This window comes from Hyla sarda, chromosome 8, assembly GCF_029499605.1.
Source record: "Hyla sarda isolate aHylSar1 chromosome 8, aHylSar1.hap1, whole genome shotgun sequence".
Lineage (NCBI taxonomy): Eukaryota > Metazoa > Chordata > Amphibia > Anura > Hylidae > Hyla > Hyla sarda.
Genome location: NC_079196.1, coordinates 46,778,843 through 46,795,147, shown reverse-complemented (window position 1 = coordinate 46,795,147; position 16,305 = coordinate 46,778,843). Strand labels below are relative to the sequence as shown.

The 16,305-nt window shown below is 42.3% G+C and overlaps 1 protein-coding gene across 3 annotated transcripts in view; it reads right to left on the bottom strand.

The window, feature by feature from the left end:
* Positions 1-9,393, bottom strand: part of LOC130284490 (sodium channel protein type 2 subunit alpha-like) — a 232,654-nt gene extending 223,261 nt beyond the window's left edge. For all 3 annotated transcript variants that reach the window (XM_056534885.1, XM_056534888.1, XM_056534889.1), the window contains exon 1: positions 9,205-9,393. Coding sequence is in view for 1 of the 3 variants with exons in the window: in XM_056534889.1 (XP_056390864.1) it covers positions 9,205-9,230 (26 nt within the window). In the remaining 2 variants the exon portion in view is untranslated. The remainder of the gene's footprint in view (positions 1-9,204) is intronic.
* Positions 9,394-16,305: the final 6,912 nt, after the last annotated feature.

The following is a 16,305-nucleotide window of genomic DNA, read 5'->3' as shown; positions in this document are numbered from 1 at the left end:
TTATTTTTTTACCCCTTTAAAAATTGCAGTGGCAGTTTAAAAATAAAATAAAAATAAAAAAAATAAACAAAACAGCTGTGTGGGGCACCAGCCTAAAAATTATTTTGTAATCTAGTGTCGTCCATACCTTTTCGTATTAGACTGAGTCCCTAGAGAGAAAATTGATACATGTATCCACACCCTGATTTTGACCGCAGTTCAATTAATACAGCTGTATTCCCCTGCATGGCTCAGTGCGTATACAGGACGGATTAGAAGGCATTATATCTGTGCAGGCGTTCAACATGTGATCATGGCGACATTACGAGTAAGGCATCATGACAGGCTGCCACAATGGTTGCGTCAAAGCATAGTAGTCAATACCACCAATACGGCCACAATATTCATAAAGAATGCATAAAAATATGATTGACCAATGTTTCCCAACCAGTGAGCCTCCAGCTGTTGCTAAACTACAACTCCCAGCATGCCCGGACAGCCTTCGGCTGTCCGGGCATGCTGGAAGTTGTAGTTTAGCAACAGCTGGAGGCACGCTCATTGGGAAACATTGATCTAGACTTATGGAAGCAAAACAAATCCTTGTAATATTTATTATACTATAGTTATAGTTATAATAGACAATAAACAATGCATATCACTTTTAAATGCTTCTTCCCATCTAAACATCCAAACTACCAAAGGAAACATTGATAAATACTCACCGTCTCTTCCTCATCTCTCTAATGGATAATGATTTAGCAGATGCTAATATATCAAGAGGGCCGGGCAATAAGCTGAATTATAAAAATTATGGCGGCACCAATGAATGAAAAATGAGCCATTAGAGATGCCCTGGGGAAGAGGTTATGCATACAGTATTACTGAAAGGGGCCTAAGGCATTTAAGGGTTTTTGGATTAAAAAAATAATACATAAATAAATAAATAGATAGTAATAGTATCAATCGTCTTTACACTTTTTAACATACATTTTTTTTCTGGTTCCCAAGCTCTAATTGTGGGAAAACTAGCCAAGGCCAGTGGGTCAATACTACTAAAGCAAACCATGTTGCTGCAATGGACCCCTTGGAGAAAGAAGACCCAGTTCTGGTTGGTCCTATTGGCTGTGCTGGGGGGGGGGGGGGGGGGGAACCTGTGCAAGGAGCTGCATTGTTGCTGAACCAGAAGGTGGGCTAGCCCAGGGGCCAAATGGTCACAGTCACGGTGTGCGCAACTGTGACTGGGCTCGCAGGGAAAGGGGGGGGGGTGCAGTTTTTAACTGTATGTGCGTCTTTAAGATGCACACACAGTTGGACTGTTGGACTATGCTACAGAGTCTCTGGACCACTGGTGCAGGCAGTGTCTCTGCTCCACCCTGCCTGCAACAGAAGGTAAGAGAAGAGGAAAGGACCTGTGGGGGAGCAGAGCTTCAGAAGGACATAGAAGCTGTGGGGAAGCAGTGTGACAGGGTAGTGTTGTGTTAATATTTTTCCATGTTGCCACATATGGAGGCAGTGTGGGGGTCCTAACTATTATATGGGGGCAATGTGGGGAACTTAGTATATGGAGGCAGTGTGGGCACCTAACTAGTATATGTCGACAGTGTAGGGAGGCTGACTACTATATAGGGGCAGTGTAGGGGGGGTTGACTACTATATAGGGGCAGTGTAGGGGAGCTGACTACTATATAGGGGCAGTGTATGGGGGGCTGACTACTATATAGGGACAGTGTGGGGGGGGTCTGACTACTATATAGGGGCAGTGTAGGGGGGCTGACTACTATATAGGGGCAGTGTAGGGGAGCTGACTTCTATATAGGGGCAGTGTAGGGGAGCTGACTACAATATAGGGGCAGTGTAGGGGAGCTGACTACAATATAGGGGAAGTGTAGGGGAGCTGCCTACTATATAGGGGAAGTGTAGGGGAGCTGACTACTATATAGGGGCAGTGTAGGGGAGCTGCCTACTATATAGGGGCAGTGTAGGGGAGCTGACTACAAAATGGGGGAAGTGTAGGGGGGCTGACAACTATATAAGGGCAGTGTAGGGGGGCTGACAACTATATAGGGGCAGTGTAGGGGGGGCTGACAACTATATAGGGGCAGTGTAGGGGGGCTGACAACTATATAGGGGCAGTGTAGGGGGGCTTACTACTATATGCAGGAAGTGTGGAGGCCTAACTCTTATATTGGGGCACAGAGGAACCTAACTACTATTTGAATGAAGTGTAATACATATAGAAAGTTTGTATAGAGGTGAGGAGATGCTGGAATAAGGAGCCTAAAATGTTTCTTTCATTCTTAACCCCTTAAGGATGCAGTTTTTTTCCGTTTTTGCATTTTCATTTTTTCCTCATCACCTTCTAAAAATCATTAACGCTTTAAATTTTGCACATAAAATTCCATATGATGGCTTATTTTTTGCGCCACCAATTCTACTTTGCAGTGACATTAGTCATTTTACCAAAAAATCCACGGGGAAACGGAAAAAAAAATCATTGTGCCTACTTATATAGGTTGTATTTTGTCGTACGTCGGATAAAAATCATAACTACATGCAGGAAAATTTATAAAAAATTCTCATTTTCTAACCCCTGTAACTATTGTATTTTTCCGTGTACGGGCCGGTCTGAAGTTTCATTTTTTGCGCAGTGTTCTGAAGTTTGTATCGGTACCATTTTTGTATTGATCTGACTTTTTGATCGCTTTTTATTCATTTTTTCATTATATAAAAAGTGACCAAAAATATACTATGTTGGACTTTGGAATTTTTTTGCGCATACGCAATTGACCGTGCGGTTTATTTAATGATATATTTTTGTAGTGCGGACATTTCCGCACGTGGCGATACCACATATGTTTATTTTTATTAACACCCCTTTTATTAGGGAAGGGGTTAAATGACCTTTGTTAACTTTTTTTTCCACTTTTTTTTGCAGTGTTATAGCTCCCATAGGGACCTATAACACTGCACACACTGATCTCTTATTCTGATCCCTGCAGAGCCATAGCTTTGCATGGATGAGCGAGATAGGGGCTCGATTGCTCAAGCCTGTAGCTCACACTTGGAGCAATGAAACGCCGATCGGACGTGACGGAGCAAGGTAAGGGGGTCTCTGCTAGATTTTATCGCGATGTCCCGATCAGCCCGACTGAGCTGCCGGGAAGTGTTTACTTTCACTTTCAGATGCGGCGGTCAACTTTGATCGCTGCGTCTGAAGGGTTAATACCGCTTGACCCAACGATCGGTGCTGAGCGCTGTTAGCCCAGGGTCCAGGCTATCATTAGCAGCCGGGACCGGCCCGGTGTAACCCCGTTTAAAACACCGGGACCGGGCGTAGGGCGTACAGGTATGCCCTACGTCCTTAACAGGTTAAAAAGGCATCTGAAAAATGAAAGAAGTAATCTGATTGTTTGCTATGGACAACTGTATCAATCTTCCTTTACACAGATATTGATAAATCATGCCCACTATAAGATCAGAAAGTGTGTCTTATTCATCCTATCTCAATTTAAGTAGTAGCTAAATGATAAGAAATTTTGTAGAAAGTTGTTTTATTTTACATTCAGGAAACAACTTAACTATAAAAAAAAGATATTGGTGCAAAGGTGTCTACAGCCTTTAAGACACGCATCCTCCTTAGTGACTGCTAGATTATCCCATATACTGTATAATCCATATTTTAGGATTTGTTGCACTAACAAATCCTATTGTAATGTATCATGACAAATCCTGATTAGCAAATTGAAATTGATGAAGCTTATTAAGTAATAAAATATACTTTCAATTCCAGTTCTTGCAACAAATGTTTACATAAATGGGCACCCGAACTGAAGATTTAACTGCATACTACATTGTTTTTTGTGTGGGTACATAAACTAATGCATATATATGTATATATATATATATATATATATATATATATATATATATATATTAGATGTTGTTACAAACGTAACACATTCCTTCTGTTTTACCTTAAAAAAAAAGTTGGAAGTATGGGTACTTTTGGAGTTTCTAAAATGTATACCTGAAGGTTTAAACTATACGATACGTTTTGATACATGTTTATCTTTAAAAAGACCCTCCTTTACCACCCTATTCCCCCATCCATTCTGCACTGAGAGGAAAAAAAACTAAAGAACCAAATCATCTTTAGGGACAACCCCAACTAGTGATTACGTTTGGGTCATTTCCAAAATGTGTAGTAGCATGCCACGCTTTACATCCCTACAGGCCCATATTATAGACCCATAGCACGTCGTGGGTGTCTTTATAAGCAGGGTATGACAAATTAAGAGTCTAGGAGCCAGTAAATAAAAATTAGGAGTAAGAAGTAAATGGGACATTATGTGACATTATATCATGCGTTGTGGTATGGGGTGTGATGCAGGGCAGATGGAATTACCCTAGGGGCAGATGGCATTAACCCCCTGTATTCGTGACTCCAGGGCGTGGTTTATCCTCAATAGCACCCGAAGGTATACCGCTGGATCCTGGGCTAGGCACGGGGGCAATTATGACTCAGACGCCAAGTTACGGACAACGGTAGCTTTACTGAGTGACAGATGGTAAAGTCTATAGAGTTCAGCCAGGCCCACGGAGGTGACCAGTGACTTCAGAGACCTTAAGGGCTTCCTGGGACTTGTAGTAGAACGGGACAATTTATTGCAGGCCACACTGACTTGACAAATGACTTGACTTGTGACTGACAATGCCGTTGCTGTAGCTTACTTGTAACTTGTGGCTGCAGGACGGACTTGAGGCTCCTCTGACTCCAGACACACTCCTAGACTGGACTGCTCTGGACCTCAGCTTAGCAGAAAGAGAGAGAAGAGACTCCTCCCAGGGCTTATACGGGGGAGCCTCTGGTGGGGTCCCATTGGTCACCCTTAAGTCACGTGGTCACTGATACCTCCTAGGTAACAATCACATGATAAGTCACATGATAACTGAAGATCACATAGGAACATTTCTTAAAGTTATAACACTTCTTTACACACTTTACAGCATAACAAATGGCAAAACATATGTACATGACGGGACGGCTTTAAGGGGGCCCAGGGGACACTGCAGGGAGGCTGCCTGACAGGACAGCAAGGGTACAGGGTAACAACTCCTTTACTGGGCCACCACACAGTCATTAGTGTCCCCTCTCTTTGTCTGTCACAGTCATTACTGTCCCCTTATTTCCCCCCGTGTCAGTCATTAGTGTCCTCTTATCTCTCCCTGTAATTACAGCAAAATAAAAAGCTAGCAGCTATGGAATATTGCACACCACAATTAATGAAACAATACAAAATACTTTATTGTTCACACACAAATTAAAAACACCTAAAAGTACAATTAGACATAGTGGAGACTCCCCATAGTGGAAAATCCCTAGCCTCCAACACTCACCCCTGTGGAGTCACAATCATAAGTGTTCCCTCATCTCCACCTGTGTATCAGTCTTAAGTGTCCCCTCATCTTCCCCCAGGTGTCACAGTCATTAGTGTCCCCTCATCTTCCCCTGTGTTACAGTCATTGGTGTCCCCTCACCTTCCCTCTGTGTCACAGTAATTACTGTCCCTTCATCTCCCCTGCGTGTGTCAGTTATTACTGTCCCATCGCCTCCGCTCCCACACTGATCCTCCATTCTGCCTCTGGTGTTCAGCATCTAAATACGGGCGTGGGATTTGACGCAGTGGTCACCTGACGCCCGCTGCTCCTGTGACACCGGAGCTCACAATGTTTTCACATTACAGTTGTTCCCTCCATGACACATATACATTGGCAAATATGGCCCAAACAAAGCCAACTAGTGACTACATCTGGGTAATTTCCCAAATGGGTACTATTGACAAAAATACACAGGATGCCACACTTTTTAGGGGGAGATTTATCAAAACCTGTCCAGAGGAAAATTGCCCAGTTGCCCATAGCAACCAGTCAGCTCACTTCTTTCACAAGGCCTCTGCAAAATGAAAGAAGCGAGCTGATTGGTTGCTATGGGCAACTGGGCAACTTTTCCTCTGGACAGGTTCTGATAAATCTCCCCCCATAATATGTGTTCAGGAATTGACCTGACGTAGTGAGTAACTGACTATGTTGGGGCAGTTGAAGTCAATGGGGTCAGTGTCTGGCTGTGCACGTATATGTCAATTTTTACTGCTTGTGGACATACACGTGTCATGAAAGGCAAAATCGTAGTGTGAACCCTGCCCGAGAGTCACAGGCAGGACATTTTTAATAAGTCTGGGTATGTTCACATGTCGGATTTTTTGCAGAATGTCCCTCCCCTAAAATTTCTGGTGGACAGAGGGACTGTTTAGAAATACCACATGTCAATTCTTTCTACAAAGGCAGGAATCAGAAATTTCACTTCCACCATGTGCACTATGCAGTAGAATCCCATTGAAAACAATGGGACTCTGCTGCAACTGAATTTCCTAGTGGAAGTTTTCTGCCAAATTCCGCTCCAAAATTCCTCCATGTGAACGAGGCCTTAACTGAACAGAACTTTCCAGGCTTTCAAATTTAAAACCCAACATTTTTAATTTGCTGTTTATGAAAAAATAATCTTTTACAGAGTTAAAAATATATTTATTACTACGTTATTAAGTCTGTGTTTCCCAACCAAGGTGCCCTCATCTATTGAAAAACTACAACTCCCAGCATGCTCGGACGTGCTGGAAGTTGTACTTTTGCAACAGCTCAGGCAACACTGGTTGGGAAACACTATATAAAGTAAATAAAATGTCCTATGTTTACTATTTATATGAAAAATCCAAAGTAACTATTTTTTTAGATTTGAAAAATTCTGAATTCTGTTTAAATATGTACCGTATTTTTCGCCGTATAAGACGCACTTTTTCTTCCCCAAAACTGGGGGGGGAAAGTTGGTGCGTCTTATACGGCAAATACACACCTATCGCGGCGGTCCCTGCGGCCATCAACGGCCGGGACCCGCGGCTAATACAGGACATCCCCGATCGCGGTGATGCCCTGCATTAACCCTTCAGACGCGGCGATCAAAGCTGACCGCCGCGTCTGAAGGGAAAGTGACACTAACCCGGCTGTTCAGTCGGGCTGTTCGAGACGCCGCGATTTCACCGCGGCGTCTCGAACAGCTTACAGGACACCAGGAGGGACCTTACCTGCCTCCTCGGTGTCCGCTCTGTGCCGGGATCCCCTGCATGGCCGGCACTCTCCTTCTTCGTCATCACGTCGTCGCGCACGCCGTCCCGGCATCCAATAGGAGCGGCGTGCGTAGCGACGTGATGGCGGCGACGGAGAGCGAGGATACCGGGCAGCAGAGACGTTCCGGAGCGACGGGGACACCCCGGGGACGCGGCGACAGCGATGGAGGGCGACATCCAGGGCAACGGTGACGGGTCCGGAGCGCCGGGGACATGTGAGTATAACCTCCAATACCAGTGGTCTTCAACCTGCAGACCTCCAGATGTTGCAAAACTACAACTCCCGGCATGCCCGGACAGCCAACGGCTGTCCGGGCATGCTGGGAGTTGTAGTTTTGCAACATCTGGAGGTCCGCTGGTTGAAGATCACTGTGACCTATACTTTACATTGTATTCTAGATTTTCCTCATTTAAAATTGGGTGCGTCTTATATGCGGGAGCGTCTTATAGGGTGAAAAATACGGTGTATATATTATTATTATTTTTTGTCTTTTTTTTTTTTTTTTTAAAGTGTCATAACTTTATGAGATTGTGTTTTAAACAAAAGTAAACAATGTTCTACAAATTAATTCACGGATGAGTTGCAAAAAGTTTATTTTTTAATTTTTTTTTCAACAAAGTTAATATAGTTATTCTTCTGTAACTAACCACAATGTTACACTCTGTTTACATATAAAAAACATGATATATTTAAGGATTAAGGAACTTAAAAATATTATTGAATTTACTTTATATGTTGTCGCTTTTAAGCCATTATGATGTATTTAAGGATTAAGGAACTTAAAAATATTATTGAATTTACTTCATATGTTGTCGCTTTTAACCCATTATTCTGTAAACAATGTATAGCAAAACTATACAAAAAAAAAGTACAGAAGAAAAGCATATTCCCTTATACGATCCGATATAAAATAGAATGATAAATGTTAGAATGTTAAACAAACATAGGCGACGTTTACTCTCTGAAATCCTCTTGGCAGCCCTTGTACAGTATTATTTCATCTTGCTCTTTACAGATTGGCAATTTAGCCTTTAGAGGAAGGTTAGCCCTGCCACACCCACACTCACCAAGGGAAAAAAAAAGAAAACGTAAAATATCCAGACCGACTTCCCCTCGTGATAAGGTTCCATTTAATCACTAAAGCTTTATCTGATTTAAAAGGACGCCCCGCAATCTGCATACATTACCATTATTTTGCATGATTCATTTACAATTAACCTTTCTGCAAGGATCACAGAACAAAGAGCTGGAATTGTCCAGAATACAATTAGAACCTAGAACAACGCCCAGATAGAAGAATAAATAAATAAATAAATAAATAAAGTGAAATAATAAATAAAAAAAAAAAAGAAGAAAAAGAAATAACAACATCGCGTTAACTCTTTCAGCAACCATTTTTAATTGTGATCTAATCAGAACACTAAATCTAAACCCCCTGAAAATAGACAAAAAATGAAGTTACATTTTTTTTTTCTTCTATGAATCCTAATATTTTGAAAACTTATTTGAAGGCGGATGTCAGGCGTATCTATAGCAATCTATAGAAGATGAAATATAGTGTATTTTGCCATAGAAGAAAGGCCTCTCTGATCCGAGTAAAGGAAATAAAATCACCGAGGCCTAAAGGATATGTTTTTGCTTTTTTTTTTTCCAGGAAAATAGCAGCAGTATCTAATAAGCGGTGGCTTTCAATAGCAGATTTGATCTTGATCTGCGATTAGCGTGTTGCACGGGGAGAGCAGACAGTAAGCAGATATAGTTCGCCCTATCCTACCTCATGGGCGAAGATAAGGAAGTAGACATAATTATATGCTGAATGCAAGATTATTATAAGCAGTAAGTAACGGGTGGGGGATAGAAAAACGTTTCAGATCCGTCCCTTTAACTTGCAACAGATACTATGGAGATACAGGGCAGATTCGGGTGTAGAAAGCTAAAAATATCAGGTCATTAGCAATGATAATAATAATGATTATCTGTAAGGATTGTCATGAGCTGCAGACCATGTGTTATAAGCAAGAAGCAGAAAATGAAGTGTAATCTTACCTGATGAGGGATACATCAGATATCATAGCACAGGGTAAAGTCCTAGTGTTCTTGCCAAGGCAGGTTTCCCGCTGAGAGGCACAGATATGCACAAAGCTGCCACATTCATTTCATTCTGCTGGCCAAAGAGATCATAAACCTCTTCTTAATGTTCTCCATCTCCTGTACTGGTGCTTTCTCTATGGTCTGGAAAGCATGAAACTGCAAAAGAAATAAATATATAAAAAAAAAAAAAATACATGCAACACCTTAATATGGCAGCTCCATCTACTGGTAAAAGTATAAACAGAACATAGGTACTTCCATTAGAGAAGTGCATGCCCTCTGTAAGGATGGGTGAAGACAGGGGCGGGATGGCCTTGGGTGTGTGGGATGCCTGTGTTGTAGTGCACCACAAAATCGTTTGCAACTCTTATCATGAAATGCAACAATTGTCGATTCAGATTCCCCACTGCTGTATGAATTTGTATTGTGTAAACAATGATTGCTCCCAGTGTGTCCTGGAGAATAGTAGGGGTATGCTGGGGGCTGTGGTGTTACAGGTGAGAATAATCCCACCCATCATCTCGTTGCTGACCTTCAGAGTGGATACAGTGTTGAACAAACACATTAACATTCAGTGATGTTATTTCTGATTGGGAAAAAATATATATATATATTACTTCTCAACCTCACAGTCCCAGACACTGCACCCCTTAATACTGCCAGATGCAAGTTCCCCGAAAGATAATACTGCCACACACTGCACCTTTGAAGATAAAATTGCCACACACTGCACCCGTGAATATACTATTGCTGCACACTGCATACCTGAACATAATACTGCCACATGCTATCCTCCTGAAGATAATACTGCCACATGCTATCCTCCTGAAGATAATACTGCCACATGCTATCCCCCTGAACATAATACTGCCACATGCTATCCTCCTGAAGATAATACTGCCACATGCTATCCTCCTGAAGATAATACTGCCACATGCTATCCCCCTGAACATAATACTGCCACATGCTATCCTCCTGAAGATAATACTGCCACATGCTATCCTCCTGAAGATAATACTGCCACATGCTATCCCCCTGAACATAATACTGCCACATGCTATCCTCCTGAAGATAATACTGCCACATGCTATCCTCCTGAAGATAATACTGCCACATGCTATCCCCCTGAACATAATACTGCCACATGCTATCCTCCTGAAGATAATACTGCCACATGCTATCCCCCTGAACATAATACTGCCACATGCTATCCCCCTGAACATAATACTGCCACATGCTATCCCCCTGAACATAATACTGCCACATGCTATCCCCTGAAGATAATACTGCCACATGCTATCCCCCTGAACATAATACTGCCACATGCTATCCCCCTGAAGATAATACTGCCACATGCTATCCCCCTGAAGATAATACTGCCACATCCTATCCCCCTGAAGATAATACTGCCACATACTGCGCCCCTGAAGATAATACTGCCACATCCTATCTCCCTGAAGATAATACTGCCACATACTGCACCCCTGAAGATAATACTGCCACATCCTATCCCCCTGAAGATAATACTGCCACATACTGCGCCCCTGAAGATAATACTGCCACATGCTATCCCCCTGAAGATAATACTGCCACATACTGCACCCCTGAAGATAATACTGCTACATACTGCACCCCTGAAGATAATACTGCCACATACTGCATTCCCGAAGATAATTCTACCACATACTGCACCTCTGAAGATAATACTGCCACATACTGCATTCCTGAAGATAATACTGCCACATACTGCACCCAAGAAGATAATACTGCTACATACTGCACCCCTGAAGATAATACTGCTACATACTGCACCCCTGAAGATAATACTGCTACATACTGCACCCCTGAAGATAATACTGCCACATACTGCACCTCTGAAGATAATACTGCCACACACTGCACCTCTGAAGATAATACTGCCACATACTGCACCTCTGAAGATAATACTGCCACATACTGCACCTCTGAAGACAATACTGCTACATACTGCACCTCTGAAGATAATACTGCCACATACTGCACCCCTGAAGATAATTCTACCACACACCGTCTGCACTCCTTACGATACTATTGATGTTCACAGCTACCCTGAAGATAATACTGGCATATTCTGCAAAATTGAAGATATATGCCCCCCTTAGTTCAGACATGAAACCAATACTGCCACATATAGCACCTTTTAAGATAATGCTGCCATACACTTCGAAGATAATATTGTAACACACTGCAACTCTGGATATACTACCACAGGCTATATTCCTGAAGATAATACTTCCACATACCTGCAATCCTGAAGATAATATCACATCTGATCTCCTTCTATCTGTATCCTGCGCCATGTGGTGCCGGCGTTCTCCCTGAAGCCATATTGACTGTTCACCATTGCCATGCCGGAGGGCTGTAGATACTACATCAATTGATGCGTTTACCATTGTTGTGTATGCTGTTACACAACGACCTCTGGTGAGCGGCTTTCATACCTCATTTTTTTATATTGAGAATCTCTCTTTTATTACACCAGGAAGCGCTCTCTCTCTTCCTCTTTATAGATCACTATTCATGTTTGGGATCAGTAGGGGTTCCATAGGGTTTGATCCCCTATGATCATAAACTGATAGCATATCCAAGAAATGTGCCAAAAGTTAAAAAGAAAGGAAACCCTTCACATACCCTTGTGACACTAACCCCAGTACAATTCTGTGTGTCTGGGAAATTAGACGCTAAGTCTTAGGCCCCTTTCACACTACAGGTATCATCCTGTAATAACGTCATGAGGCTAAGTTTCCACTTGGTTTTTTTTGGCAGTTTTTGGTGATCTGCCACAGCAGTTTTTGAGCCAAAGTCAGAAGTGGATCCATAAGGGGGGAGAAGTACAAGTCCTTCCTTTATATGTCCTATTCCTCATGAATCCATTTTTGGCTTTGGCTCAAAAACTGCAGTGGCTGTATTCCAAAAACTGACAGAAAAAAACCAAGTGGAAACTTAGCCTTACACCCGTCAAATAGTCCTGAAAACGGGCATCAAAAAATTCCATTCATGTCAATGTGATTTTTTGACCATCCTCTTGCATCAGGTATGTCCGTTTTTTACTAATCTCCGTTATTTTAGCTGGCACAAAAGACGGTGCATGCACTACATTTTGTTCAGGCAAAAATAAAGGGGAAATAACGTCCGTTAAAATTTTACATTGAAGTTAAAATGAAAAATTGTTTATAAAATATAAAAAATAAACAGTTATATAAAAAAAAATTACATTGAAGTCTATGGGAAATAGATGTTCACAAATAACATCCATTATTATCCGTTATTGTTCATTTTTTTTACGATCCATTTTTTGTACTGAGCATGCTCAGTACCGCATTACAACCAGGAAGTCACATGGAAATAAAGCAACAGACATAAAATAACGGACTATAACGGGTGATAACGGATGGCAATCTCTATACCATGTTAAAGAATGGGTTGGTAATGTTACTACTAGATATGAGGGAAATTTTCAAAAGTTTGGTTCGGCTGCTTCGGCTGAACCTCAACAAAAAGTGTGGTCCAGACAGAACTAGTTTTGTCAGAACCAGATTTTACTTTATATTACTTTAATTGCTTTCCCAGGCCAAGCGCACCGTGCACGACTATGGGAATCATCCCCCCTTACTATACATCAAGCCAACTGCTACAGGGTTTTCCAACTAAAAGCAGAAAGTTTTTTTCTTTGTGCCAGGAACATTCTCCCTCTGGCTGTGATTTAGCACAGATGCTGGAGAGGAGAGGTCTGGGCAGTAGCATGCTGGTATCATGCCGATCGCGGTGATGCCCTGTATTAACCCTTCAGACGCGGCGATCAAAGCTGACCGCCACGTCTGAAGGGAAAGTGACACTAACCCGGCTATTCAGTCGGGCTGTTCGGGACCGCCGCGGCGGTCCCGAACAGCCCGACTGAATAGCCGGGTTAGTGCTTACAGGACACCGGGAGGGACCTTACCTGCCTCCTCTGTGTCTTCTCCGTTCAGGGATCCCCTGTATGGCCGGCGCTCTCCTTCCTCGTCATCACGTCGTCGCGTACGTGCGTCGGCGTGCGTAACGACGTGATGGCGGCGACGGAGAGCGAGGATACCCGGCCGGCAGCAGAGACGTTCCGGAGCGACGGGGACACGGCGACAGCGATGGAGCGACATCCAGGGCAGCGGTGACGGGTCCGGAGCGGCGGGGACACGTGAGTATTACCTCCTATGCAGTGGTCTTCAATCTGCGGACCTCCAGATGTTGCAAAACTACAACTCCCAGCATGCCCGGACAGCCAACGGCTGTCCGGGCATGCTGGGAGTTGTAGTTTTCCAACATCTGGAGGTCCGCAGGTTGAAGACCACTATTGGGTTCAAAATCTTAATTTTTTTAGATTTTGTACCTATAAATTGGGTGCGTCTTATACGCCGGTGCGTCCTATAGGACGAAAAATACGGTAACATAAAGTAGTGCATTTAAACAGAAAATTGAGGTGCACGTTGATTTTATTGTGCAGTTTTCCCACATTGGGGCAATGGTACAGATAATAGGCCTCATTTACTAAGAGTGTGGGGTTTTTACTAGTGGGGAATGTTGTTTCAGACTTGTAGGATTCCTTTCTATGTACTATGTTACTATGGGGATCACAGATTTACAAGTCGGGAACATTTTCTGAGCAGCTTTTTCTAGGTGGAAATTTCCAGCCATTTATCCACAGGATTTTCTGCGAATTCAATAGTAAATTGGTCGGGTTGTGAAACCACGCCCCTTTTTGGGCCTGCCACGCCTCCTTTGTGACAGATCATGCCCTTTTTTGAGATTTTTACAGTGCAATGTTGGGTTTGTCAGATTTTCCTGGCGCACACTGTGGCAGACACTGGCCCCCCTCATTTACTATTGCAAACCTGACATGTTTTGTTTGGCTGTCTGCGCCAGAATTTGCGCCAGAACTGAAAAAGAACTCGACTAACTCTCCATTTTACTTAGAAAACCCGAAAAAGGGGCGTGGTTGTCGGGAAAAGGGGCGTAGTCACTGAACATTGGCGTGTTCCCAACATTTTTATAAAATCCCAACATATTTACTAAAGTTTCCACAGAAAATGTGGTGGATTTGAGCTGAGAAAAACCCGACAGATCAGAGCATGTGCAAAGAAAGCAAAATGTAGGGAAAAGTGGAAAATGTAAAGAAACATTAGTAAATACCTTGGAAAATAAATTGTAGGGAATTAAAACCCACAAAGAAACCTACACAACACTCTCAGTAAATTAGGGCAACTTTAGCCAAAATAACCCGACAAAAACTGGTCAGTTTCAGCTTAGTAAATGAGGCCCATTGTAGGGAATGCACAGGTAATTCCTTCTGTCAACAGGGAAAGACCTTGGCTGTGTCACCAGATGCGTCACTACATGTTAGCTGGGCGCCATCTGGTGTCAGAATTCAATATAGCAACACATTTCTGCCCTATTTAGCTACAAAATCTGTCTATCCATTTCTATCTATCTATCTGTCTATCTATCTCATATCTCTCTATCTATCTCAAATCTATCTATCATCTATCTATCTCTTATCTATCTATCTATCTCATATCTATCTATCTCATATCTATCTATCATCTATCTGTCTGTCTGTCTATATCTATCTATCTATCTATCTCATATCTATCTATCTCCTATCTATCTATCTCATATCAATCTATCTATCTATCTATCTATCTATCTACACAAGAAGGTGCGGAGACAGCACAGCCGGAGTAATACCACAGCAAGTGGGTGCAAGCCAAACTTTCAACAGTCCCAGTCACAGACTGTACAGGTAGATATCCAAAGCAGGTATAAGGCAGCACACTGGGTAGTGTTCAAATAAGGTGCAGTTTAATATCCCATATCCAGATACAACGCTTCGGCAGTATCACACTGCCTTTCTCAAGCATCTGATGCTTAAGAAAGGCAGTGTGATACTGCCAAAACGTTGTATCTGCATATGGGATATTAAACTGCACCTTATTTGAACACTACCCGGTGTGCTGCCTTATACCTGCTTTGGATATCTATCTATCTCATATCTATCCATCTATCCCATATCTATCTTTCTATTTCATATCTATTTATCTATCTATCTTATCTACTTGTACTTATTATCTTTCTATCTAGGTCCATCCAGTATTAGAACATCATTGAAATAATTGTGGCCTTGCAAATGGTTCCACGGTGCAAACATTTGATTGACTATTGCTCTGGAATAATAAGAATGTATCCAACCTTCCTAACATGTGATGACTATTTGATGATGAGATGAAGAAGAAATCGTGTCCCCATTATATGGAGGGCATGGATGGACATCACACCGGTGCACACTACTGGATGATTTAACATAATTGCTTTTATAACTGCAGGATCGGGGAACGATTTCACTTGCTCATTTGCTCATCTCCCAATTACATTTTGTTATTGCTTTTGAAGAGCTAAAGGTAAAGTAACCCTTTAAAAGTGGATATTCTGCAGAAAAGTAAGTATCTGATATTTCCTCGATCACCTTCAATATTGAAGTGGATGAAGAGAAAACTAAGGCTATGTTCACACAACTTTTACCATTTACCTTTTGCCAATATTCTAATTTGACTGGGAAAAAAAAGGGTAAGGTGAAATGGTATTTTTGTCATCAAAATGTAAGAGCCCTGCGGGACCCCACTGTAAGTCAATAGAGTGTTAAATACAATGATACAATAGGCACATAGCCTTATTCGTGGCTCACTTGTCACTTGTCTAAGGTCAGTGCAGAACTGGGGCTCCCACTAATTTTTTGGCATAATTTTATGTGTGGAGTTGTCTGACATACAGTATGGTCTCTTGATTTTAAGACTGAGCATAGAAGTAATTTACAAATGTACAAATATATAAATTTTCAGCGCCAGTTGATTTGAAAACACTTTTCTTCCTCCGGAGTACTCCTTTAACCCCTTAAAGACCCATGACATACGCGTACGTCATGAGTCCGCTCCCGATCTATAACGCAGGGCCACGGCGTCGGGCCCGGCCTCTAACAACGGCCGGGACCCG